Here is a 27,560-nt window from a genome sequence, read left to right as displayed (position 1 = left end):
AGGATCATCAGACCATCCTGCGCGCCTGGGCGGTGAAAGACTTCGCTCCAAATTGCCCGCTGTATGTCCAAATCCTCAAGCCAGAGAACAAGTTTCACGTCAAATTTGCAGGTGGGCGGGGATTTGCCAATCAAATGCTCTGACTGTGATTTCAGATGTCAGCGGAAGGAGTGCCTTTCTGTCCTGTTTGGATGCAACGACTGTTTTTTGTGAACAGGATGCAGGAAATAATGAGATGACACCCCAGGAAAAAATAGTTTGACCGGTGATATTGTGCAGTTTGTGACTGGATTTGTGTTCTCACCAGTCCGAGTAAAAGACGGTTGACTTGGCTAGTTTATTTTTGTTATGCCATTAAAGTGTTGCATTGGGATGTCATGGGAAACTGAGCTGTCCTGTCTGCACTGCACTGAGTTTGTCAGCTTGATTTGTGAGCCTGAAAATTGTCTCCTGTAGCAGTGTGTCTTTGCAGCGGCACAGCTCTCTGCCCCTCCAGCTCAGGAGGAAGTGCTGGACAGATTGGCTCAGCTTGGATGTAAGCCCATTGAGGGGTTTCTGTGAGTTTCTACATTGCCTTTTTTTTTTAGAGTGCCCCTTCTTCTCCTGGTTAATGCCAGTCAATCATCCAGAGTGAAAGGAGAGAACCAAACTCTCTCTCTCTCTCGCTCGCATCTTTCTGCCTACAGCCCTTGAGAACGTCAAACTCAATTCTAGCTTGCCGCCCTCATCCCTGCTGTCTCTATCAATGATTAATGTTTTACTTTGCTACCTTGGCTAAGAAAATCCCCTTCTTTTGATGAGTTCTGCTCTTACGCTAACTTGGCAGACGAGCTCTCCCCGCAGGTAATCCCCTTTAGCCCTTCGGTGCTGTTTAAACACCTCGCTGCCACAGCCACACTGAGCCCTTTGTTATTACACTGACAGCAGTTGAGATGAATTCACGTACATCCATACTAACATCTGTCCTGTTATATGATTATGGGTGGAAACTTGCTTCCTGTGCAAGGAGTCGGCCAGCTGTAACATGCATGTGAAATGTTCTGAAGAGTTATTTTACAATGACTGTTGGACATGTGAAAACATCCTCGGCAGTCATTTTTGAATATGATACGGTTCTGTGAGTTTGTTCATAATCAGCTGACTTCTGACTGCACCCTGATGCCAAAGTCACCATGGGTGCACTCAGGGTGACATCAGTATGCAGTCACAGGCATTACTGTAAGTACACATGTCATGTTTTGACACAATTTAAAATATACGCGCTAAGTGCTAGTGGGAGGAATTAATGAGCATGGGATACAAGACTTCATTTGATCCGTAGGAATAGCTTAATAACAGCTAAGCGTTCATTAGGAAAGATCTGTCGGCATGATTCATCTGCAGGGAAGGAAACCCTGAGTTGTCCGAGTAACCAAACAGAATTTGGAGCCGAGTGTCGATTCATTATCTCCCCAGTTTGATATATTTTCAACATCAGCCAGTCGCCCATGTTGATCTCCAGTTCATTGTAGCTGCACTATGTTGATAGCAGCTTACTTATTCAAACAATAATAGCCTACTGATTAAATTAACTCAACAGGTTGACCTGTGGTCAGGTCGTTTTTGCACTCCTGCAGAGGGTGCATGTAACCGCACGTGCACAAACTTTGGATCACACCTAAAAAAGTCTGTGACAGAAAAACAACATGCAGCCAAGACATGGAACAAAACACTGATTTCCTGAGTGAGGGTGACCGAAAGCGGCACAGAGTTTGTGTGGTTGTGTGTGTGTGGTCGTGTGTGTGAGCGTACAGAGTGTATGTTTCCAAGTCAGTAATTGGTTTCTCTCCTGATCTGGGTCCAGGCACCTGAAGGACAGAGGGGCAGGATGGAGGGCTGTGGTGAATGGTAATCGAAGCAGAAGATGGGAACTGAGGGGATCACAGTGGTGAAGAGAGGTTGAAGAACGCCATTGGAAATTGGATATGGGGGGGGGGGACATAATGGTGTGAGTTCATAATATAAGACAGAGATGCAGAAGGTGGAATATGTGTGTAACAGTCATGAACACTGCTGATCTGCAGATGCATCACAAATGTTTTCGTCTCTTCCTCTGCTGGCTTTTGGTTGCCCATAGCTCTATAAACTCTTCTACTTCAAAGACATTCACAGGCTGAATAGCAAAAGACTACGCTGTGTTTATGTGTGAGCTGCATAATGATGCACCGATCTGAGCCAAAGCCAAACATTGCTACTTCAACAAAAGACCCACAATCAGCTGTTTTAATTGTTGTGTCTCTCACTTGCTCTTTAGCAGGCACATACACACCTGACTTATCATAGAAAAAGGCATTGTTCTTCCCGTTTGTCAGTCTGGCAGCTGTTTGAGTCTTAAACATCATGTGAGGCTCTGACGTTTGTCGCCAATTATTGCCTAATAGGGAGCCATGTTGGGCTTTTAAGACTGAACATTGTAGGTAAACAAGGCAGCGCTTATAAGCGTGCATGCTCACCACTGAGGATAATGCAATCACGATTACACAGCGGGAGAAAAGGATGCTCGCTGAGTCGGATTTATTGATTTTCTTACTACAAACAAGAATCCCTGTATTGGTTTTTCCTTTCAAAAGAGGAGGCTGTGTGGCAACAGGTCTAAGTGACGACTGTGTCATCTGTGTTTGTTCTCGTTGATGTGCTCGGTTCACAGACAGCAGGGCTGCTTTAGGTGTTTGATGCTGTGTGACTGAATGTTGTTTAATAAGGCGTGCTGCACTGGCTTTTTGCCAGGTCTATCCACCATCCCCAAAAAGTGAGCAGTGGGCCAAAGCAGTGACATCAAATTGAGCCCGGGGGAGTAAACAGGGGGCGTGTGAAGCAGAAGCAAGAGGATGATGGAGGATTTCTGACACGGCTGTTTGCTGTTCCTGTTTGACTCATTTGTGTTAGACAAACAGCCAGTGACATTTAGATGTTTTCCCAGCTAACACAGGGACATATTTGATTGTTTGTCTGCGTGTGTCTTGTATCAGTGAGCTGTAGATACATTAATACAGTCTAATAGTTTAATGAATCATGCATTATGAATCATGCATCGCAGAGAAAACATCAACATCGGTCTTTATATGCAGAATATATAAGATTCAGCAGAAAGTCGTGTCTGTAACGCTTCACAGATTGGAATATCTGAGTATGCGGGCTTTCCTTCAGATGCTGAGCTATGCTTGAAATAGTCTCCACGATGCCATTATCTTACTGTAAGATCACAGGCTTTGACTGTGTGTTTTGAAGTGAACTTGATTTGAGAATCAAACCATTATCACATGGAAACTAAATATGGTTTCCTCATATCGTGTAGTATTAGGAGGGTCATGCTATCATGCATAGAACCGTGGTTCCCAACCTTTTCCTTTGAGCCCCCCCTGCTTGTATTTTTTTTAAAAAGAGAGAGATTCTGAGAGAAACAAGTGTTTGTCTTTGGTGATGTATTATCTTTCTATCTCAGGATATCTTCCTTTTTTAAGATAACAAGTTAACATAACCTGGTGTGAGAAAACATATTTTGACTTTGCTTCATAATCCTCAAGAAGAAAGACTGCAAGCAACACTGCACTATTCTCAGATTCTTTCTTTTCCAGAAAATATTTTTTCACTTCTTAGAGATTGTGATATCTTGAACACTTCACTGATGGTTGGTTAGCAAAAAATGAAAATGATTTTTATTATAACTTTTTTAGTAGCATACAAGATTAAAATGTCTGAAACATTTTGCTTTAAACTTTACAGATGTAAAAACCCATAGTTGGGAATTTGGATAGGAAACATGTTCGAAATGTGTCACTGCATGACATTTTATTTCCCAGATCAATACTTCAAAAAACATTTGACTTCATTTTGAGCTGTTAGGTGAAGTTGTGTGTAATTGTGATTTCTTTGGTGACTCAGTTAAACAAACCTTCTCTAGGGTGTAATTCATCTTAAATCCTGAGCTCTTTATGTATGTAACACTGGGATGAATGGGATGACACCTTCTACCTTGTCTGTCACTCACCCACACGCACTGACCGAGTCCCTTTTTATCACAGACTCCTGGGATCTGTGTTTCAGATTGTAAGGAACAAAGTGTAAGTGTGTTGGTGTTTTGCTGAGGTATCTGTGACCTTGGTCACTATGTCCCTCTTGTTTCTGTTTCTGCAGATCATGTGGTTTGTGAAGAGGAGTTTAAGTACGCCATGCTGGCTCTAAACTGTGTGTGTCCTGGTACCTCAACACTCATCACTCTATTGATCCACTCCTCCAGAGGACAGTGAGTTCAGTTGCCTTTTTGTCCTATAAAAGTCAGACAATATAGTGAATAACAGTGAGTTGCTTCTTGTGTTGTCAATATTACTTTAACTCTGTTTTGTCCCTGTTTTTTTTTCTCCAGAACTGCACCTCAGGAGGCCTTCAAGCAACGTGTAGGAGCCTTTCAAGCCCTCAACAGGTAGGATGTATCCCACCTGTATTCACAACCACACATTCTGTGGCACATTTGTGCTCAATGTTAACAAAAGTTCCCTGGTAAGTTCCATTGTTTGTCGACTGCAATGCTTGATTTTTCAAGACATTTTTTATCTGAGCAAAAGCTTTTTATTTAGAATAGTGGTGGGAAGTTTTATTTTTTGATGATCACTTTAGCTAACTTTTCATGCTCCAAATGACGTCGTGATTTATGGCTTTGAAATATCTGAATTCATGAAATCAGGGTCAAAGTCAGTGAATCGCTTGTTCATTCATAGCTCTCATTTGCTGTTTTGAGTGCCTGTCTGGTATCAGTTCTATTATCTACACTATTTATCAGGTTTTGATCATCAACAGGGTGTTGATACACAACAAATCTTGCTATCCCTCTAGTATCTTGTAAAAGTCAAAGGTAGAAGAAAAGGCCTGTTTTTAAACTAATTATAGGCGTTGGATAAAAGAGCTCAAGGTTTTGTGAAATATATGTGTTTTTCTTGTTAAAAGATACCCTGCTGCTTGCATCTGACAAGATCAACAATTTTAACGCAGCTTGTTTCATAAGTACGCTTCTATATCCGGAGTCAATTTCATTTGTTATACCGCCTGTGACGAAGCTACATGATGAGTCCTCCTCACATGGCTTGCACTTGGTTTTAGTAAACTGCAAATCTGCTATAACACCTTCTTATATAATGTAGCCTTTGTCGCAGGCCACCCACATTCACACTGCCCCCACACCCTTGCGTTTTGCTATCACCTCTTAAGCCTCCTTGTCTTAAGTCACATCCCCCTGAGGAAAACGTTGTCCACTTAACTGTGTGAATGTATACTATCTGGGACCTATTGATCCGACATGCTGGGTGTCCTTGCTTACATTCATTTACTGATTGAAGTATTGACCAACAGCTTTGACAGAGATGTAAGATGTCACCTCTACAACCTTAAGTGGAAAAGCTTCCAAATGTGGACCTGGCACTGAGTTGGATGCTTTGTAAAAGTGTTTAACAGGTAAATGGTAAATGGACTTGAGCTTACATAACGCTTTTCTAGTCTTCCGACTACTCAAAGCGCTTTTTACACTGCCTGTCACACCCACCCATTCACACCCTTTCACACACTGATGGTAGTGATCGCTATGTAGTATCATCCATCAGAAGTAACTAATCCCATTCATACACCGCCACCAAAGCAGCGGGAGCAATTCAGGGTTAAGTGTCTTGCCCAAGGACACATCGGACATGTTGGGGATTGAACCCTCGACCTTCTGGTTGGTTTTCTGTCACAGGGAGGGTGGCGCATGTTCAGCCGACCAATGGCACCGAACCTATCGGCGCTGCTCAGGCAATGAGGTGCATCACATCCGCCTGGAGGAAAGTAAATTCTTTGGGGAATACCAGGGCAAGAGTTTCACCTTTGCCTCCTTTCATGCACACAAAAAGTAAGTCATAAAGATTAAAAAGCCAAGAAATGAGCCAACACACCAACCTTCAGAGCTGACCTTGTCTCTGTGCCTGCAGGTATGGAGTATGTTTGATCGGAGTACGCCGATTGGACACCACCAACATCCTACTGAACCCTGGTCCCTGCCACATAATGGGGGCCTCTGACACATGCTTTTACATCAACATCTCCAAAGAGGAGAACTCAGCATTTGTCAGGGGCCAGAGGGAGCAATCTTGGGGCAGCACAGGAGGAAATACCAGGGGTGTACAACAAACCATTTACCACGGACTGACCCGCCTGCCAGTCCACAGTATCATCGCCAGCATGGGTCAGTCATATGGTTACAGCGTAACGACAGTGTAACATTTACACACTGACCTTCTGTCTGCAAATTTAATGTTGGTCAAACATGCTGAACTGTCATTAACATGCCAATGGGACAGTCTCAGCTAACATAATTATGCAGTTCTCACATTTAAAACATAATCAAATATATTCCTAGCTTTCTCCCAGGATTATTGTCTGTCTCATAATAAGTAACACACTTGATAAGAGCAACTGAAATATCAGATGCTGTGGTTCTGCAAACACACCACCTGGTGGACAACAGGGAAACTGTCCAGCTCACAGCTTTTCAATGTTCTCGGTACAGTTATGTATTATCAGGGCTCTGTTCAAACACACCACATATAGTCATTGAAGAGGTATGAGTAGTGCCTCAGACCTCTTCGATAACTTCTAAGTTAGATCCCCTCACTTAAGAGCACCAGAGGAAAATGTTTTCAACATTTTTCAACGTTTTTCCACTGAAGCACTTCATGCATCCGCTTTTTGACTCAACATCACATATAGATGTGTTTGAACCTTTAGGCTGATCACTGCTAGTTACTATGGCTGTGTGTGTGTGTGTGTGTGTTTCAGGCACAGTGGCCATTGACCTGCAGGACTCCAGTGACAGCAGCCCAGAGGGCCGGGATCCAGGGAGCACGGGGCTGAATAGCGGGAGAGGAAGCAGAAGCAGCTCTAGGACAGAGATGAGTGGAGCTAACACTTTGGCCCTGCCTGTGATGGGAGAGACAGCAGAGGAGAGGCGGCACAGCATCGCCCCTGTCCTTGAGCTGGTGGACGGCGTCAACAACCCAGCTTTTGACCTGCTTGGGGACCAGTCAGAGGATGAGGGAGGAGAGGAGGGCAAGGAGGAGAGTGACAGGGATGAGAGCGCCCACTGGTGGGGTCGACACTGCGAGTAAGCATTGGAGATATTGTTTGAGGGTTTTTTTTTTCATGCCTATGTTGAGGTTAAAATATTCAGAGGTAACTGTGGGATTGTGCCACAGGTGGGTGAAGGGATACCCGCTCAACTCACCATACATAGGCAGCTCACCTACGCTTTGCCACCTTCTTCAAGAAAAGATGCCTTTCTGCTGCCTGCGTATGGACAAGGTACGGGATTTAAATATTGTTGTTTTTTATATCATTTTATATCAGCACGATATCACATGCTCCCTTGCAGTAATCTTCAATGGCCACACTTTCTCCCTCCTAGGCATGTCACCACACCCTTTTTGAGGATGCCCGCTCCTATGGCTTCAAAAACAAATTGATCATCGTGTCTGCGGAGAGTGCAGGGAACGGTCTGTACAACTTTATAGTGCCTCTGCGGGCCTACTACCGACCCAGGAAGGAGCTCAATCCAATTGTGCTGCTGCTGGAGAGCATGTAAGAAAATGTCTATGTTAACAGGGGGTGATGTGTCAGCACTGCTAAATAAATAAAGCTTCAACTATGTTGCATGGTAGTGTTGCTCTATATTGATGCAGTGAGAATGAAAGCTAGGCTACAAATCGAGGTTGCACAGTAAGGTCAAAGTTGGTCCCTCCTTAAATAGCCAACAGAGGAGGGGAAAAAAGGCTTTTTATAACACTGTAAACATGATTTGTGAAATGATTTCAGGACAATGTGCTCCACAGTCCTGTGTCGTGTTTTGTAGCCTGTACACAAAAGCAGTCATCCAAATGAGAGTAGAATCCAATAAAAAGGCAATAAAATGCTGAGTCACTCCTGTGTTTTGTGGTTATTTTCAGCTTTTCCTTCAGACAGTTAGCCTGTGTTGTATTTCTCAGGCTGAGTTAGAGGGCTCTGTCTCTGTGGGAATGTTAGTTTTTCATCATGTCACATATACTCTACTGGTATGAATCTGAAGTCTATTTGTGTTTTGATTGGTTCAGACCAGAAGTGGACTTCCTTGAGGCAATCTGTTGGTTCCCCATGGTGTTCTATACAGTGGGCTCAATCGACAAGTAAGACAGACCAAAGCCCCCGGCTGGTTTTATTATTCATATTCCTTCTTTTCATCTTTTACTTTTTCCTTATTCTTTTTTTGCCCCTCTGGGATGACTTAGTTTGCTTTTTGATGTATTCTTACATACCCTCTCAACACTGATTCATTCTTCTCTGTTCCTCTCTCCTCAGTCTGGACAGTCTGTTGAGATGTGGAGTGACTTTCGCAGACACCATGGTTGTTGTTGACAAGGAGAGCTCCATGATTGCAGAGGAAGATTACATGGCTGATGCAAAGACCATTGTCAATGTCCAAACCCTCTTCAGGTCTGCTTTGCCCAAGCTTGTTCTGCTATCTCACACAAGTGGGAGTTTGAAGTTTACTGATTATTTTCTCTCTTTTGCTTCTTCCTCCCAGACTGTTTCCAGCTCTAAGTATCATCACGGAGCTCACTCACCCAGCCAACATGCGCTTTATGCAGTTCAAAGTCAAAGACCACTACTCTCTAGCTCTGTCCAAACTGGAAAAGGTAAAAGCTTCATAGCTTCTTTGTCTTCCATTTCCCTTTACCCAGACTTCATAGTGACAACACAATGAGCATGCAGCACAGCCCTCCTTATAGTATTCTCAGTGAATCTAGAAACATTAATAATGAATAAATCTCTGTTAATATTTCCTCTGTCACAGCCGATGTAAGTGAACTGTTATAGATGATTAAAGTCTTGTGTTTTTTGTTAATTCTTTTCACCGAATTTCTGCCTGTATTTGTTTTAATGATTATGTAAATGTTGCCCCATGTGTTGCAGCTAATGAATTTCCCTTTTAGGCATCAGTAGCATTTTTCAAGAAATTAGAAAAGGGAAATGCATTATTATGAGATGGCAGTTTATGGAAATTATACTAGTTGCCTCACAGCTGGAGGGAGCTATTGGGAATTTTCAAGCCTTTGCCTGTATGCACAATGCCTAATGTGAATTTCCCTGGTATTATCTGGTTAAATTAAGTCTCCAAAAACAAACTGAAAATTGTATATGAGAATGAATGAAAGACTGAGAAAGAAAGTCTTCAGCCATGCCTAACATGCTGGTACACGCTGGACTGGGAGCTTGACTTAATCAAAATGTATAAACTGTAGGTGCAGGTCTGATTGTATTTACAAAGTGTTTGCATCCCTTAGTCTCATGTTAACAAGATCAGTGTAATTTTGGGGGAAATGTATGCGTGTGTGTGTGTGTGTGTGTGTGTGTGTCTGTGTGCATATTTGTGTGTGTGTTTGGTCTGCAGAAGGAAAGGGAGAAGGGGTCCAACTTGGTATTCATGTTCCGCCTGCCCTTCGCTGCTGGGAAAGTGTTTAGTGTCAGCATGCTGGATACTCTCCTCTACCAGGTATTTTAAACACAATACTTTCAGTCCTAACCATAGACTGTATATACAAATGGACAGCATGCCTCAGCCTGCTCCAGCTGAACAGGATAAAGCCAGAATATTCCCCTGATAAGTGCTGACAAATTGAGAATTTGCAACCAGAGTCTGAGCAGAAGGGATGGACTGGAAGAACTGCGGTATTGATATTATGCCACTTCAGTTAAAGAAAACAGACATTCAGTAGATGCTCGCAGCTATAGAAGTTCAACGTATTTTGTGTTGCTGTGAGTTACGTTTTATCTCGCCGTTTCTGCTTTACTCTGCTAATCCGGTGCACACAGGAACCTCATTCGTCCACAGAGCTGTCAATCATCAATCAATATATCCTTATTTGTACAGCACCAACTCATTACAAACATTCTCTTCAGACAGTTAAAAAACAGTGCAGTTCTAGACCATACTTTTATTAAATAATCATGGCATTTTATTTTATACTGCTTTATAGCATCAAATAAACTTCTCAGATGATTTGGACACTAAATGGCTTGATAATAACTGACTGTCATGATCATACTGGGTTTGAGAAAAATGTATCTGACATGCATTTTATTTTGAGAGATGTCCTCTATGTTAGCAGATAGACAAGGTAAATATTTTGGCTTCATTCCCAGGTAGCTGTTGCTGTGTCCATCTTAATATACAGTCTATGGTCGGAACTAACAACAAAATCCTGTTCTCAGTCTGTTAAAAATCCATCTCCTATGATCAATTTCTGTTATTTTTTAAAAAAAAATTTCAGTCATTTGTGAAGGACTACATGATCTCCATCGCAAGACTTCTTCTGGGTTTAGACTCCATGCCCGGCTCTGGTTTTCTCTGTGCTGTAAGTAGCAAAACAAAAAACAGCTTAAGTTCAGTTAGTTTGATCTGTGAAGGGAGGTGACAACTGTGTCTGTTTTCCAGATGAAAATCACAGAGGATGACCTGTGGATCCGGACCTACGGCAGGCTCTATCAGAAACTCTGCTCCTCCAGTGGAGACATTCCCATTGGCATCTACAGAACAGAGGCACATAAGCTTCCAGTCTCTGAGGTCAGTTAGGGGCCTCTGGAATAGCTGGAACAATAGGGCAAGATATCCAAATAAACAAGCTTCAACTCTAAAGCCATGCTTGTGCCCCTAGAAGTCCCATTCATTGCGTTTTACCATCCAGAGTTATTTGAAACAAAAAAGAGTCTTTATTTCTGTCAACCCTAAGCCAAGCAGAGCTTAAGATTTAAAAAGTGGAGGAGAGGTTTATTAAATTACTTACATTTAAATAATGGGAGTTTTTTATGTTTTTTTTCCCCTAGCAGTTTCTTGCCTAACAGACTTCTAAATTTAGTATTTTCAGTCTTAACTCTAAAAAAAAAAAAAAAAAAAGGCAATTAAAATACAGAAAAGGATTTTTCTTCCTGCAAAATGTTTTACCATTTTATTTGGGGATAAAGAATCAGAGTTGATGGAAAGTGATTAAGCAAATCTCCGGCTCGATTGTTAGCTTTGAAGTTTTTTATTTGGTTATGAAATGATTAAAGCACCTGAGTGCAGGATGAATCCTCAGACATTTGAAACTTTAAACAGGAAGAGAAAATAAGATTCTTTTGAGGTAAGAATACTCAGGTAATGCTTGATTGAAATATATTTGGCAGATCATGGCGGATAAAGGAACATTTAACATGAATGTTTGGTTAAAACCAATAAAATATGTTTTTTAATTTTGAGACTCTAACGTCCCTCCACTAGATTTCACCAGCTTGAATAAATACTGCTAGGTGAGCTGTATAACTAAATATTCCTCTTTAACAACATCCTCTGATTTCAAATTCTAGGATCTCAATTTTGCTTTAAATAGTGTAGTTTGTTTCATATCTAGTTTGGGACACAAGGGAAGAAAGAGACAAGTAATCGTTGCGAAAAAAAAAGCCTGTAGATCTCCAGGGTCACTGATTATACTAAATGACAGCAATGACAACTGCGGCAAATTTTGAAGCTGCGCCCAAGAGACACAGAGGACATCAGCAATAACTGCTGGAGGTTATCGCACAATATACCTCACTCTGACAGATGAAGATAAAACATCCTTCAGAGTTTGTCTCCGAACAAGCGTTAATTCAATTTCTCAATCACTATAAATAGTCAGATTCTAGTTTAACCATGTCTGTTTATCATGTAAAAATAAGCCAGAAGTAGAATATCACATGATTTTCAACATTGAACATACACCACAACTTCACAAATGATATCTTCATTTCAAAGACAGACAAACAAACAACAAGTGAACAAAAGATGAAAAACAGGCACACACATGAATCTTGTCAAAGCTTATCAGAAATTGTCATATCTCAGAGTTATATCTCATAATCATCCACTGAGCTCATGTTATTAAGTGCTAATGTTATTATATGATTATGTCTTCATGTCACAGTCCCAGGTTTCCATCACAGTGGAAGACTACGAGGACACCAGGGAACCCAGGGAACCCCTGTTGTCCCGGTCCGGTGCACATCGTAACTCCACCTCCTCTGAGCCCATCTCGACCTCATCGCACTCCTCAGACCACCCTCTGCTCAGGAGGAAGAGCATGCAGTGGGCACGCCGGCTGAGCAGGAAGGGGGGTCGGGGCTCCAGTGCAGCAAAGGGGGGTCCGGGCAGTGCGGCGGAGAGGATCAGTCAGCAAAGACTGACCCTGTTCAGACGATCGGAGAGGCAAGAACTCAATGCTCTGGTGCGAACCAGGATGAAACACTTGGGCCTCTCTCCAACCGGATTCAGTAAGTCTAAATGTAAAAAGCCCTCTTCTTTTTTTGAATAATAGTGCTAGTGTTCGCCAGTAGTTTTAACTTAGAACATGTACAGTGCTTGATAACAACATTCTTGTTTTCATAAAAGGGAAGGGGTTAGAAATGTCCTTTTGTTTGATATCCAGCATGACCGAAATGTGTTTGATGCCTTTTGCCTTTTGTCACTTGAAGTGAACCATTAAACAACAAATTATGTGCCATAATAGTTGAGGTTAATGTTGATTCACTAAACTAAAACTATTGAGATTCCAGTTTTCAGGGCAGCTTCTAATAGACTTTACACAACGTAGACACTAGAATGAATCTATTTCTTATTTGTAGTTCTCTCTGTCCTGCGGTGCTGATGGGAACATGCTGTCTTAGATCATAATAATGCGGCATTGGACTTTTTAACATACTGTGAATCAATTAGATCGCTTAGATGGAGATTCCACTCTTCTCTGCTACAGGGTATTCAATGAAAAAATTGGGGCACTAATAAAAAAATGACAAAGAAATCAACAGCACCCTCTGCTGGTATTGTCTGGGAGACACTGAAGGCCAAACTTTGATTCAACATATTGCTTTGCAAGTTCCATCAACCCACTCTTGGGTGACTTTAGGCTTTGAGATGTGGGGCAACCTAACTGAGAAGAGGTGTTTATTCTCAAAAGATACTTTCTCCAATTTTCAGGCAAGATAGAATCCCTTTGAATCGGGGGATATGGCGGGAAAGCGGATAGATATTAAACCTGCAATACAAGGCCAGGGAGAAGGACCAATCCACATGAGCATAATAAACATTCAAGGATTTTAATACATCAGATCTAAACTGGTGAAATATTGCCTTAAATCTAAATGATAAACCCTTGACATGCCGATAACAACCTTGCAAAAGTATCCTGACAGTCCATTTCCAATCAAGGCATTGGTCCAATTTTTCTATTAATTTAATCTAAAGTCGTCTTCCTGTCTTGTGACTCAGAGTAATGTAGGCCCTGTTTGTTCTGTGTGCACGGATGCTGCACAGCCTGCTGTACATCCTGCTCCCTATTTTATTTCCTGCCTCACTCACCTCTGTTCTTCCTGTGTCAGATGGGATGACAGACCAAGGGAACAGACTGTCTTATATCCTGATCAACCCTTCTCCAGACACCAGACTGGAGCTGCATGATGTTGTGTGAGTACACAACCACAAACATCATGGAAAGCACTGAAAAGGAATCACTATGAGAGAACTAGGGATTTTGCGAGAGACATTTTTCTTCTGCTTATTTCTACCTCTGTCTTTACCTAAAATGCAGGTACCTGATCAGACCAGACCCTCTCTCTTTGGTACCAAATCAAGGTAGCAGCAGGAAGTGTGGCGCTGGACTCTCGGAGAGCCACAGGTTCGATACGCAGGACAGCACCCATCTGTGAGAGACTAAAAATGACAAATACACTGTCACAACACTGACAGAGGACAAATAACAACAAAACACTCATGAGAAAGAGGCAAAGATCACGGGGAACTGGAAAGGGATGCAGCCATTACGGCACATGGGCCTCATGTTTTCTCCACATTCAGTCTCTGTGAATTCAGAGGAGACGGACATGCATGGACCTTTTCGATAACGCTGGGAATGTTTTATTTATGCACCTTCCTATTTACAAAGTGGAGAGCTGCGGACACAGAAGTGCATTTAATGAAGAACTGTATGTATTTATATCTGTGTTTGTGCATGTTATGTACTGCATCATGTATGTGCAGTGTGTATGGTTGTGTGCGTGTGAACGGATGTGTATGTGTGCTTATGGATCAAGAGCAAGACACTGCCAGTTGTCATCCGGACAGCCAAAGAAATCTGCTGCCAAATGAAGGTTGACTGATGTTATTTTTGTGTCATTCTCTGTGTTTTTGGTGGGTTTTGTCACAATGCTGTTCACCGTGTTTGAAAGGGACTCTATCGTTGACAAGTCTCTTTTTTTTCTTAGTCTACATAAAGCCTTTTTTTAGTTGGTTTCACAGTCAAACACTCACCTGTCACATTTCTCTCACATGTTTCACACTCACCAGCAGTGGAGGAATCCAAAGAGCACCGGTCTCACTATTGGACATACTGTAGGTAGACAGCGAGGACAAACCATCAGTACAGGGCATTCTGTCACATCACAGTCTGAAGTATTTATCGTCTTGAGTTCTGTGATTTCTCCGAGAACAAATCTGTTCCTCGGTTTCTTTGACAAAAGTCCTGCTGTCTATGCTTTTGCCACCAGCTCACTTTTGCTAACATGCATGTTAGAGATGCAGGGGATGAACAAAAAGGCAGACAAAATATCAATATATACTGCCATCCAGTACAAAACCCCTGCAACAAATGCTACCTTTGAGAAGCTTATAATGATACATTTTTAAAGACAGTGTCTCAGCCTGAAGTTGATTTAACATAATCTGAATTTAGGGCACGCTGTGCTAAACATCCACTGTTTCCAGGAATCACTAGTTAAGAATGATCATCTTTAATCAAATTTGAGTTTCTATCAGAATAAATATCAAATTGCTCTGACAACAAGAAAACAATGTTAAAGTGGAGTTTAATCATTGTGCTTGTTTTTTTTTCTTCACATTAGCCTTTCTCGTTTCATAGATCGTCAGATATTTAAGAAATCTGACATTTTATTCTGATATAAAAGAGTTAATAACTTGTTTGGGTAAAAGTTGATGCTGTTTCATTACCATGGGTTTGCAATCTGTTGTTTTTTTTTGTCAGATATTCTGAAGGTGCCATTTCATACAGAAATGGTGCAGCCATGTTGTGGGAATGCTAACAGGCATCCCTGCTAACACCACTGCTGTAGCTTTAGTGCAATTATAACGGATGGAAATATGTATATATTAAAGTCAATCATTATAATTTGCCATTGCTTTATTGCATCAATTTTTCCAGGCGCTCTGAAGATTTACTCATAGGGTGAATAATTTTGGCCTTTTGTGAAACTGCTCAACAGGGTCTCAGTTTTCTTTTTTCCTTCTTAATGAATCACTTCATTGTCTCGGTGTGTCTTTTGTTTGGACCACCAAGCCCACATTCCTGTGCTATTTTTGTTTAATTGTGTCAACAGTGACACTGATTGGCCCCAACTCATTGAGTATTATGTTCATAAGCTCGCATAGTACAGAACAGTACTGAAAACAAAATGTGTTACATCAGTTTATGCGTTCATAAGACTTCATTAGTCATGCACATGCTGTTGGGGAAGTTGTGTGTAAAAAAAATGGGGAGAATATTTTTAATAGAACTTGGCTCACTGGACAGGGAGTCCTTTGTTGCTGCTTTGCTTTACTGTCTTCAGGCCACATTAACTGTATTTCCCTTGATCCCGCCCTTTTCAAACAATATCTATCAACTATCTAACAACCTATCATCGTTAAGTTATGCATGACGTGTCACAGTGATTTGCTCGATTTTACAATTGGGTCACAAGATGATATTTAAACTCTTAATACTAAGAACAGGGGTGCTACATAAGAACTCAGGAAGAGATGAAAAACTGAGATCAGGGGTGTGACCAGTCTGCTGATCCTACGCTGCACAAAAGGCCAATATAAGAGCTTAGGCAGAGATGCGTGCAGTCTGAGACAGAGGACATGGCAGCCAGAACAGTCAGCGCGCTTATAACAGGAGCCAACAGGGGTCTTGGCCTGGAGATGGTGAAGCAAATGCTGGAGGGCCCTGTACCAGTGGGGAAGTTGTTTGCCTCTTGCAGAGACCCAGATGGACCAAAGAGTGAGGTGAGAGGCTATGCTGGAGAGAAAACTGAACTTGCACAAAGAGCCAGTGATTCATATGGCCAGGTTGAGAATTGTATATGTGATCCTTTGCTTCTTCTGAATACCCATCTGGTCCTCCCTATGTGGTTTCAGGCCCTGCAAACATTGGCAAAGAAGTATCCTGACATCATCCACATCGTTCGCATGGGTACAAGTTCTTATATTCTGATTCTCGTGTCAAGACACAGCCTGGCTTTGACTGCCTGAGTGGACCAGGGTTGTTAATATCTATCTGACTGTGTGCTATTGAGTTTCATTCTCTTTCTCTCTCCGTCAGACATAAGTGACCTTTGTAGCATAAAAGAGAGTGTTCAGCAGGTGGGCTCTGTGGTGGGGAAGGAGGGTCTCAACCTGCTTATTAACAACGCGGGGATTCTGACCAGTTGCAGCCTGCAAGACTGCACACCAGAGGACATGCAGAGTATCTTCAACACCAATGTTGTTGGCCCTATGAACATCATTAAAGTAAGTCTGTCATGTCTTAAACACAGCATTTTTTTGTACTAAGTGGTACATTGAAAGTTTTTCTTTTCTGCTTGCTGACTATCTAGCTGGTGTTCATCTGTAGGAGTTCCTGCCGCTCCTCCGCGATGCAGCAAAGGCCAGTAAGATACCAGGGATGTCATGCAGCAAAGCAGCTGCTGTAAGCATTAGTTCCATAATGGGATCAATGGAAATGGTAAAAGCGACATATTCTCTCTGTCCTGTCACCTCTTACCGTGTCAGCAAGGTAAGTGACAGCCTGCTATCACTTTAAGGTGCTACTGAAAATTACACCTCAAATGTATCAAGCGAAACTGTTGGCACGGTGACACTGTTCTTCTTCTGCTGTTGCCGTCTCAGGCAGGTCTGAACATGCTGACGGTGTGCGCTGCAGAGGAGCTGAAGAACGATGAGATCCTGTTTACTTCGCTGCACCCTGGCTGGGTGCGCACTGACATGGGTGGAGAGGATGTAAGTCAGCAGTTGTTGTTGTTTTTTAACGGAGCTCCCTAATTTAGTCTCATGATAGAGTCAAGGAAACTATGCAGCTCTGAATGCATGGTAAATGGAATGGGCTGCTTAAAGCTTTTACACCACATGTCACACCTACCCATTCACATACTGATGGCAGTGGTTGCCATGAGACAGTTGACTTTGTTTAGAAGTTTAATACAAACCTCATGTTGTATGATTTCACATCTAACATGGTGTGCCAAATGCAGCGATCAGGCAGCCGATGAAAAGAGCAAACTGCAGTAATGACTGTTAAATACATTCAAACCACAGAGAAAAGCAATAAGATGTAGTAATGATTCCATAACTTTTTATAATGCACGCTTATTTTATATGGCAAGATTCTAGGAATGTGTTCCTATATTTTTCCAGAAACTCACTTTGAAGTTGTTGCACATTTATTACAGACATCACATAAAGCAGGAATATCAAGTTCCAACGATTGCTGAATAATAATAATGCTGCATTTCAAGTATCCAGTTATTGTTAAAGTTAAAGCATGTCTTTTTTTCACTTAAACAATGTTTCATCTCAGTGAAGATTGTCCCTGAAGGTGTCAACTTTCAGATAAAAAAAGCTTTGGATAGTTGATGTCACTTTTTGTATGAATGCAGCTGTAGCATCTGTATCTGGTTTGAGAAAAGCCAGAAACTACTGTGTGGTGCCTTCAAGTTAACTCAGTGTTTTTCCAACCACCAGGGGGAGATTGATGCCCAAGAAAGCGTGGAGGGGATGCTCCGTGTGCTGGCTTCACTGACTGAGAAGCAGAATGGAGCCTTCCTGGATTACATAGGCAAGATTGTGCCCTGGTAGCAAACACGTGTGCTTCAAAAAGTTGCAGTGAATCCCCCAAGTGAAATAAAGTGAAATCATCAGTCGATACATAAACTGTACTGTGCTCATTTCATGAGACTAACACTGACATGTTCTGTATTTGGGTATAATATGATACATTTGAAATCACGTCTTCTGTAAGGAGGTTTCAGATCACCATGTGGCACTGTTCCACACAGCCACTTTGGCAGGGCAGATCTTAAGCGGGTTGGGGTTATTCCCATTGATGTTGGCACCGGGGCAGAAGAAGGGGTACATCTTCTCAGTGAAGAAGTCGTTGAAGGTGTAGATGGCCGTCATGCTGACAGGGTTGGAAAAGGCAACCTCTCCAGAGTCATAGTCCAGCTGCACCCTGACTCGGGTCAGCTCACCCATCGGATGCAGTGTGGTACTGGGCCTTGTCATGGCCGAGTATTCACCCTCATAGTGTGATATCATCCAGAATCCGCCCTCGGGACAGCCGGAGATACGGCCTTTCCTGTCGATGGACTCCTTCACCACGCCAAGCATCCAGTCTGCCTTGTCACCCACCTCAACCTCCCAGGCGTGACGGCCGGAAGTGAAGCCCTCCGAGCCCAGCACAAACACAAAGTGGCCGAAACGTTGAGGATTGTCTGGGAACTTCTTAAGCGACCCGCTGTTGGCCACACTGGTCAAGTCTGAGGAGAGGGACAAGCAGGGGTAGGCGGTGTTGGGGTCCAGGGTGATGGGTGCTGAAAAAGAAAAAAAAACAGTCAGTTACATGATGTTTCAGTTAGTGTTCCTCCCATAATGTAAGGCACAGTTAAGGTAGGTACAGAGTTACACATGTTCCAAAATAACAAAAAAAAGTTTAATATTTTAGGTCATGAAATGAAACTTTATCAAAAGTCAAAGAGACAACTGAGTGCTTACTGTACTGAATTATTTCCATCATCTTTTCCCACACATGGTATCTGAGGGAGCTGACATGCTTGGCCACATTTATAAGCGCACCTGACACCTTTTCTGGATCCTTCCGCGTGATCTGTGCTCTGGGAAAAACAATCGCACAAAACAGTCAAACAATGCCCAACATCCAGTGAGCTGAGTCTGATATGAAGAGATTGCAGAAGAGGAAATGGTTACCTTTGCTTTGTGTTGGCATAATTCTGTAATGAAGATAGACAACATTACAAACTGTTTACATGGCGAGATAAATTCAGGGCCTAAAATATGACATTGAAAATGTCCTTACCTTAAGGAAGAGAGCATCACTGGAAGCAATTTCATTCTCAACGGCGATGATAGCGTGAGAGAAGGTGAGTATGCTGCTGGTGATGCTGTCTGACTTCCTCTTCACCAGCTCTTTCTTCTCCTCGTCCTCCTTCTTCAGTGCCGCCAGTCGAGCGGCCTCCTCCTGCTGCAGAAACTCCCGCAGCTGCTCAAACTCCTCTCTGATCTGCTTTTCTGTGGCCTGAGTCTGATTCTACAGCAGGCATGGAGAAACAGGACAGTTAGTGAGTTGTTGTATCTTATCTCATAGCGTACCATACCGTATCTTATAATATCGTACCGCTTTGTATCGTATCGCTTCGTATTGTATCGTTTTGTATCATATGATATGATATCGTATCGTTTCGTATCGTATCGTAACGTTTCGTTTCGTATCGTATCGTATCGTATCGTATCGTATCGTATCGTATCGTATCGTATTGAATTGTATCATATCTTATCATATCCTATTCTATGTTGTATTGTATCATATAACATTGTATCGCAGCGTGTCCTATTTACAACTCCTTTGTGGTTGCCATATCAGAATTAAAGATAGATTTTTTTTACATTTTGCAAAGTAAATTCATCGTAATGTATCATATCAGATTGTATCCCATTGTATCTACATCTCTTTTGACTAAAATATTTTTTTATGTTTTGTAAATTAAATGAATGTGTGAACATCCTAAAAGTAAGTTGCATTATAATAAAAATAATAATAATAATAACTAAAACACCAAGTTATGACACTGCATTACTGGTAGTTTGGTGTCTCCAAACTGTTCTTAACCTTCAGTTTTGACTCTCACTAGTTTTGACATATCCGTCTTATGTATGAAATATGATTGATTTTAGACATGATCTAGTTCTGAGTTTAGATGGGAATCCAGAATTAAAAAAAAAAAGAATCTAGAATAGTCAGAGCTGCTAATTTGGATGTGTAAATTACAAAAAACTGTAGCTCTGACTCCCCTGGTTAAAACAACAACAAGACCTGGGTTCAGAATGTTCTAAGAGTCTTTTCTAACACCTTGGCTGACATGTTTACACACTAACAGTCACAGTCACACCAAAGGTCACGCTGGCCTTCTAGTGTTTCGTGGATCTCTGTGTTTGTTGATACCTTGATGTGCACAGTTGTGTCATCACACTCCTGCTTGGCTTCATAGAGGCAACGTAAGTGTTTCTTCAGGGGGGTCAGCTCTGTCTTCATCTCGGCCTAAAAGGTGACGGTATAATAAATGTCAGACAAAATGTCACCCTCTATTCAATTTGGTAACTGTAGTTTTGCATGGCTAATCAGAAATAGAACTTTTACTGCAATTGTGCAAAATTTAATTAAGAAAATTGGTGACAATACTTATAGCCATGGATGCATTTCCACCAATTATCAAAAAGTTGAACTGCAGGTAACAAGAACACACTACCTTGAGGTCCTGAGCTCCCTCTTCCAAAGGACACACTCGGTGTCCCTGATGCTTCTTGGAGGTGTGACACACACAGCACAGGACTTCAAAGTCATCCAGACAGAACAGCTTGAGAACTTCCCCATGTGTGATGCACTTCTCCTCCATCATCTCCGCTTGCTCCCATGCTCCTGTCCCCACTGCGCCCGTCCTGCGCTCCTGCTCCTTGAGGAAGGTGTCGGCCACATTCTTCAGTGCCAGGCTGACTGTTGGCTCGGTCAGGGGGCACTTGCTCCTGCAGATGGGACACTCGCGCCTGGCCTTCTTCTTGTTCCAGAACTGCTGCAGACAAGCCCGGCAGAAGCTGTGGCTGCAGTTGAGCACCACGGGGTCCTTGAAAATCTCACAGCAGACAGGACAGGACAACTCCTCTTCCAGCATGGAGCCAGAGTGCGAGGACACGGCCCGCGGTCTAAGGGCTGAAGCCACTTTAGGACTCTGAAAGAAGGAGAGTTTTCCAGGCTGAGTGGAAGATCGAGGTCGCAGCGCCATGGCAGGTTCCTGTTTACAGGGGGCTTCTGATAAAGCTTGTTTTGTTTGCAGCAGAGAGAGCACTGTGAGGAAGAAGATCGGTCTCAGGCTCTCACTGAGTCCACTGAGCAATCTAGGCTTATGAACAACCAGAGTTATAGATCAACAGAGACTTGAAGAACAGGTTTACTTTCTTTCTAGTAAATAAAGGACATGTCACCAGACCTCATCTGCACAGTTTAGAGGCATGTTGTTCCTTTTTCAGAGAAAAAGAGTGCTCTGAGCAGGTTTGATTTTAAGTTTTAAAAAAGACAACATTAAATTCATAAATCAACCACAGAGGAATTTAGTGTTCAACCTGGACCAACGTCTCCTGATTGAGGCCTGGAAGTGACCCCACTGAGCTTCACCCGTACACGATCAGGTTTACTAAAGGTGATCTTGTTGCATCAACCTGCTGACACCCACAGGGATTTCTAGTTAAATGTCATGCATATTTCAGGAGGACACACGAGTGAGAAGAAACACACACACACACACACACACACACACACACACACACACGTTGAGTGCGTTTGTGTTTCATTGTTTTTGTCTTTTTGTAGCAGCAGAATCAGTTTTAGATAATGGGATCTAAAAGATGTCTGAATGTGTAAACACATTTCCTTTGAGCAGACTTAAAGGTGCACTCTGGAGTTTTGGTAGAGAAATGTGAAAGTTGGAGAAGTGTACAGTTTCTGTGGTATATGTTCATAACTCTGTACACAAACTGTCCTCAGAGGAACATTTGGTCCCTGGAACACAGTTGCAGAGAAACCGTAACTCTCCTGGTAGCTTTTTAGCGCCAAACAGTGCTCCAGAGAACCATTTTTTCCTTTGAAAAAAGTTTGTTTATATAGTTCAGAAAATATATCATAGAATTGTTGCACTTCTCCAACTTTCAAATTTCAAATTTCACAACCAAATCTACATAGTGCACCTTTAAGCTACAACAATAACACAATTATCAACCGCTAAAATAATCCTAACCTATTTTCATGATTGACTTATCAGTTTGAGTCATTTTTATGGAAATAATACATTTTAAAAATGCAATACAATGTTTGGGAATTTCCTCATTTTTTTCTTTACTCACCTATGATAAGTTATCAAATATTGTTTTGTTTGGGGGGGAGACATTTAAGGATTTCATCTTGGGCTTTGGGGAGCGCTGCTTGATTTGACTTAAGAACAAATATTTTGATCAAGAAAATAGTGATAAGTTGAAAATAATGAATGTTAATTGTTAGTTACAGCTGTAACAAGTCTGTTAATCTCCAGTCTAAACTGTGTCATCATTAGAAAAGACTAAACAGAAGGAAAAAGGAGCATGTGTTTGTTATTACTGCATTATAATTGGACAATGATAACAGTGTAATACAAAGCCATCAAAAGAGCGTGTTCTTCTCAGTGTTACAGTGTTCTAGCATCAGTTTCATTACATAGCTCATCCAGATGTTCAACTCAGACAAATAAACTACAAAATAGCTTCATACATTTGGATATACTTAAAAAGATTAACACTAAAAGGTTTTGTTTTAAGATGTTTGCCTACACTGAGGAGTTGGAGCAGCAGCGCCTCTTTTTCTTCTTCTCTATGAACACACGTCGTTGTGACATGTGCTGGAAGGAGTTTGGTTTCATTCTGCTCCCATTGACGTGACACTTTCAGCATCATGCACCTGAATGCAAACTTATAACAAAAAACTGTTTTTGTTTTTTTTAAATACATGAAATGAGAAGGAATGAAGGCATTTTGTTCTTAACACACTCCCTTTGCATGTTTTTTTGTTTTTTTTACACAACTGATCCATCTTGTGACTTTCTGTTCTTTAATACTGTCTTCTGTAATGCATCAAAACATCCGTTACACAGGCATTGTTTTCAAATAGACATCACATCACTTCATATAAAAACACTAGCTATAAAAAAAAAAACATGAGTGAGGACACTCCACAGACGTGGAGACCAAGCAGCCTCTCATTCTCACACAATGACCCTCAATTAAAAAAAAAAAAAAAAGTACATTAACACTGATGTCTTGTGACAACACACATAAAGTAAGACAGAAATGTGCTGCAGGTAACTTCATGACATCATGGAGTGTGTTAACAACAAACACCGCTGATCTTTCAGTCAGCGAGCTACTCTTGACCTTTAAACTTCCTGCGACTTTAATTTTCTCTTTCACCAAATAAAAACATAAAACCAGCAGAGTTCATTAAGAAGAGAAAGATTAAACAGCACATGCTTGTAAAACTCATCTTTAACAGTAACATCGAGTGGTTCAGGACCAAACTGAACGATGACTGTGTCGCTCACCAAGGTCAAATACAGTGTCATCTCGGCTCCGCCCTGTTGTTGGTCTACAGCGCAGTGCAACACGGTGCAATGTTCAGGAATAAAAATCACATTTTCTTTTTCTAAGTGTCTACTTGGTGTTAGCTCTCGTCTTTCAGACTTATGCTGTTCTCGTTCCACTGCCAGCAACTACAACAATGACATGCAGGGTCATGTGACGCAGTCAAAAGGGAAGTGCTCATCAGCGTGCTTGTAGTTTCTGGAAAAGCTGGAAGACGAATAAAAGCACTTGGGCAGCCTTCACAGACGCTTCTCCTCCTGTCCCCTGCCATCGTCCTCTTCATGTAGGCAGAGTCTCCCAACAGAGTGCACTCTAAATTAAAATAGTAGGAGTATACACTGGAATAAAAACAAACTCATAACAGTAGTGTTGTGTTTCCTAGTAGTGTCTGATGCTGTGGGTGTCACGCACACACAGGTTGTTCATCGCTGTTAGTGTTTGTGGTTAAACCCTCCCGACCTTGGCATCCCCGATGGCGCCCCAGACGTCGAAAACAAATTCGTCTGGGAAGGCGAAGTCTCCCAGGGTTTGATCTAAAGCCTCTGCAAACTCATCTGGGTTCTTTTTGTCTTTTCCCAGCTCCACCATGGTCGCCGCTGAGGAGAGAGAGAGAGAGAGGGAGAGAGAGGGAGAGCGAGCGAGAGCGAGAGCGAGAGATCCTTTAGTGAGCACAAAACAACACATTGACACAAACGGCTCCTGAGACCTGAAGAGGGAACACACATACCCAGCTCGCTGTCTCTGATGCCCATGTAGCTCTCCAGCAGGTCATCCACCTTCTCTATGGCCTTTTCCTCAAACGCAGATGGCTGCAGAACAAAAAGTAAAACAAACACAATGAATGCTTTCTAATAGATACAGAGGCTTATTATTTGTCCACAGGCGCTGAAAAACACACACGCACCAGTTCCTCCACGGTAGCAGGACCTTTAGAGCGTAGCCGCAGGGTTCCTCTGCCGGTACCCAGCTGAACCCCAGATGAGGACCTGGACCCTCCAGACCTCTGGCCGATCATATCTACACACAATGATTCAAAGACATCACAAACAAATGACTATACAAATACCAGTCCATTTCATGCTAGTTTCAAAATGATTCACATTCAGAGTTAGGAAACTGACTAAATCAGCAAAGCAAATGTAAATCTCCTGATGGGCTGGGTCTAAATCCGTCCCCTCCCCTCAGGCCTCCATCAAAAGCGATGCATGCGGTAGAAAAACAGACAACAGGAGTGACAAGTGTCCACAAACAAGCAGCCAAACAACAGATTTACTGATTTATAAAAAAACAGCTCTCATGAAACAAAAGGCAAAGGAGCTGAAGCTTGTTAACCTGGGAAATGCTCGGATGAACAGCTGAGCTCCTGCTCACAGGAGAATTGACATGCCACAGCGCTTCATGGCATTACAGTCCCCTGTCAAAACAAGGACTAAATCTACACCTGTCGGTCTGTTTCCAGGGAGAGCAGATGAGCGTCTGACAGACGTTCCTGTCACACCACATCTGTGATTGTTGGAGCTGAACACACAGATATAAGGAGGCAGCCTGTCTTCTAGAAGCGCCCTGCTTTTCTTGCTCCCACACCTACCAAACGCCTTGAGAGGCTCCGTAAGCTTGATGGTGAACTCCTTTCCTTTGGGCAGCTCCTTCAGCATCTTGGCCACCTCATAGTGTCGACACCCGATCAGGCGATGGCCGTTGATCGATTCGATCATATCGCCCACGTTGATGACCTGGATCTGGTGGATGATGCTTCCCTCTCGAATTCTCTGAAGGCAACAAAACTCAAATAGCTAATCGAACACACATTTGATCTGCCCATGCTTCTTATTCCATGCAGCAAAGATCCCCCCCAATATAGACTAAGGTAATGCATTTCCCGGATCCTTCATTCAAAAGAAATCTATTTTATTGGCTATTATCGAAATTCCTCACCTTGATGAACGCATAGCCAGCTCCATTATCAGTGATCGTCAACCCTAATGCATCCTCTCCTTTGTACACCTCAATTTCCTTTCGTTGTCCTTTAATGTGGGCAAAAATAAAGTCTTCAAGACCGATCTGACCTCCCAATAGTTTATCCATGTCCACCTTGTGAGTGTTCAAAGTGCAAAACATGACCTGTGCAAGGCAAATAACAGAAACACATAAGATTTACCTCAATGTTTTTTCTCCTCTTATAAACTTGAGCCCCCCCTGCATTGAAGCTCCCCCTCATCACAAGCTGTACTCACCTCAGATGCTGGTATCCCAAAGGCCTCTCCAATCTTAGCATAGAGCTCCCTCACATTACTGAAGCCCTCAATACGGCCTGTGGGGCTGCCGTGAGCGAGCTGAGTGTGGAAGATGAGACGAGGTCGCATGCTGCTGTGTGGAGGAGGCAGACCTTCAGAGGTGGCACCTTCTCCCAGCCCGATGACGCCTCCATCGAGACCATCCATACCCGGCACGTTGAGACCTGCACGGATAGGCTCCGCTTCCTCATTCTCCACTAACGGAGAGGCCTTCTTCCTTCTTCCCAAACCCAGAGGCATAGTAGTGCTGCAGGGGGAGGAGAGGGAGGAGAGGAGAGGAGGTTTCTTTGGGGAGTCACACACTATACTCCAGGCCAGCATACACCTTTTTCAGCCAAATCAGCTGCAGGTCTGTCTGATGTTTATGTCAGTGTAAAGTCCTCCAGACCAGCTTGGAAGCTGTCTCAACCAGGAGCTGTAAGATGTAAGTCCACACATCAGAGCAGCTCACATAGCTGGATCTGTCAAGTCCAGCAGAGCTCAGGTTTGTCTTCAGCTGTGGAACAGAGACAAACCACTTCGATTATCATTTCACCAAGCCAGTGACATTTATATTTTGACTACATCGCCTTTAAACAGTCGCTAAAATAATGACCAGAACATCTCTTCTTGTCTCCCTTAGCTTGGACGGTTAAGAAAGCAGATAGAGCTCATGTTAGCTGCGAGGCACAATTTCTTATTCGTGTCAAATATAACAACACACACACACACACACACGCGCGCGCACACACACACACACGCACACACACAAACACACACACACACACACACACACTGACAAATCTCAGGCAGCTAACAATTTAGCATGTAGCTACCACTGTGTTAAAGAAGTAACTGTCAACCCTATTCAGCGCAGGACAGTGTGACTTGATTAGCTGAATTTAGCTCGCTAGCTTAAATGGGGTCGCTAAAGGAAAAGAACGGAGTAAACATGGCAGGCCAAGTCATTCTTACCGGAGCAGCAGGAGTTTTAGCCAACTGTCGTTAGCTCTGCCTGCTAGCGTAGCTTACTAAACGGAGCTGTGAGTTCACTAAATATCGTGACACTTGCAGAGGAAGTCCAGTATCTTTTCTCCTGCGCTCCGTACAGGTTTACTGCGCTAGAGCTGGTTGTATGACTTAATGAGTAGCTGAGTGTCGGTATGTGGCTGTAAATTTAGCTTTCTGCGAGCCCAGCAGGGGAGTAACAATGACGCATTCAAGTGCCTTCGTAAATCGTATTTGCCCCTGAAACAATGGTTGTACGAAATATATTTCGTGCTTCGCAAAAGGATAAAAAAGGAAAGTAACAGGATTATCGGCGTGTGTTGTATAACCTTATTTTCGTGAGAGCGCGTCTTTAAATGTATTTAATGTGTATGTTTCCCTTTTTTTGCGAGTAATTTTTTTGCTATCTGGTCGCACATCTACTTTTATGTGGAATGTAAACGTTTTAAGTTGAAGGTGTTAACCGGAAGTTGTGTCGTTTACTATTGTATCTGACTTGGCGATCATTATCTTTTAGTTTCTCACTGTGGCCACTAGAGGGCGTAAAAAGCAAAGATTTCACTGTAAAATGTGTTAAGAGACTTGATACTTGCAGTATTTGCCCAGTAATAGTATTGTAAGTATGTAATAAGTTCTACAATCTACAATTCACTTAGCAGACGCTTTTACTCAAA

General features: G+C 42.4%; 4 protein-coding genes across 6 annotated transcripts in view; 2 read left to right on the top strand and 2 right to left on the bottom strand.

The window, feature by feature from the left end:
* The window catches only part of kcnt2b (potassium sodium-activated channel subfamily T member 2b), a 39,019-nt gene extending 23,733 nt beyond the window's left edge, over positions 1–15,286 (top strand). Inside the window, exons 15-31 of one of the 3 annotated variants that reach the window (XM_065965045.1) lie at positions 3–111; positions 4,174–4,282; positions 4,403–4,459; positions 5,762–5,914; positions 5,994–6,247; positions 6,841–7,165; positions 7,257–7,362; positions 7,466–7,638; positions 8,148–8,219; positions 8,392–8,526; positions 8,618–8,729; positions 9,485–9,586; positions 10,365–10,448; positions 10,529–10,657; positions 12,033–12,390; positions 13,483–13,567; positions 13,692–15,286. In XM_065965045.1, coding sequence (XP_065821117.1) covers positions 3–111; positions 4,174–4,282; positions 4,403–4,459; positions 5,762–5,914; positions 5,994–6,247; positions 6,841–7,165; positions 7,257–7,362; positions 7,466–7,638; positions 8,148–8,219; positions 8,392–8,526; positions 8,618–8,729; positions 9,485–9,586; positions 10,365–10,448; positions 10,529–10,657; positions 12,033–12,390; positions 13,483–13,567; positions 13,692–13,809 — 2,481 coding nt within the window. In that variant the 3' untranslated portion in view covers positions 13,810–15,286. The remainder of the gene's footprint in view (positions 1–2; positions 112–4,173; positions 4,283–4,402; positions 4,460–5,761; positions 5,915–5,993; positions 6,248–6,840; positions 7,166–7,256; positions 7,363–7,465; positions 7,639–8,147; positions 8,220–8,391; positions 8,527–8,617; positions 8,730–9,484; positions 9,587–10,364; positions 10,449–10,528; positions 10,658–12,032; positions 12,391–13,482; positions 13,568–13,691) is intronic. The other 2 variants (XM_065965046.1, XM_020640952.3) reach the window with 2 other exon arrangements.
* Positions 15,287–15,458: 172 nt separating this feature from the next.
* LOC109989257 (C-signal-like) lies at positions 15,459–18,085 on the top strand. Its single transcript, XM_065965056.1, has 6 exons — positions 15,459–16,162; positions 16,295–16,349; positions 16,479–16,666; positions 16,770–16,931; positions 17,045–17,155; positions 17,897–18,085. The coding sequence occupies exons 1-6, from the start codon at positions 16,019–16,021 to the stop codon at positions 18,008–18,010; spliced, it is 774 nt and encodes a 257-aa protein (XP_065821128.1). The 5' UTR covers positions 15,459–16,018; the 3' UTR covers positions 18,011–18,085.
* On the bottom strand, positions 17,337–22,422 carry trim35-12 (tripartite motif containing 35-12). Its single transcript, XM_065965054.1, has 6 exons — positions 20,695–22,422; positions 20,391–20,486; positions 19,248–19,478; positions 19,139–19,161; positions 18,926–19,044; positions 17,337–18,744 (listed from the first exon to the last, which is right to left on the bottom strand). Exons 1-6 carry the CDS (start codon positions 21,223–21,225, stop codon positions 18,185–18,187), a joined length of 1,560 nt encoding a protein of 519 aa, XP_065821126.1. The 5' UTR covers positions 21,226–22,422; the 3' UTR covers positions 17,337–18,184.
* Positions 22,423–22,563: 141 nt separating this feature from the next.
* On the bottom strand, positions 22,564–27,108 carry gipc1 (GIPC PDZ domain containing family, member 1). The gene is made up of 7 exons (XM_020640939.3): positions 26,854–27,108; positions 25,840–26,395; positions 25,541–25,726; positions 25,194–25,374; positions 24,510–24,622; positions 24,333–24,414; positions 22,564–24,201 (listed from the first exon to the last, which is right to left on the bottom strand). Exons 2-7 carry the CDS (start codon positions 26,218–26,220, stop codon positions 24,050–24,052), a joined length of 1,095 nt encoding a protein of 364 aa, XP_020496595.1. The 5' UTR covers positions 26,221–26,395; positions 26,854–27,108; the 3' UTR covers positions 22,564–24,049.
* Positions 27,109–27,560: the final 452 nt, after the last annotated feature.

Source organism: Labrus bergylta, chromosome 16 (genome assembly GCF_963930695.1).
Source record: "Labrus bergylta chromosome 16, fLabBer1.1, whole genome shotgun sequence".
In the NCBI taxonomy this organism is placed as follows: Eukaryota; Metazoa; Chordata; class Actinopteri; order Labriformes; family Labridae; genus Labrus; species Labrus bergylta.
The sequence above is the reverse complement of the archived record's forward strand: the minus strand, read 5'-3'. Positions and strand labels throughout refer to the sequence as shown.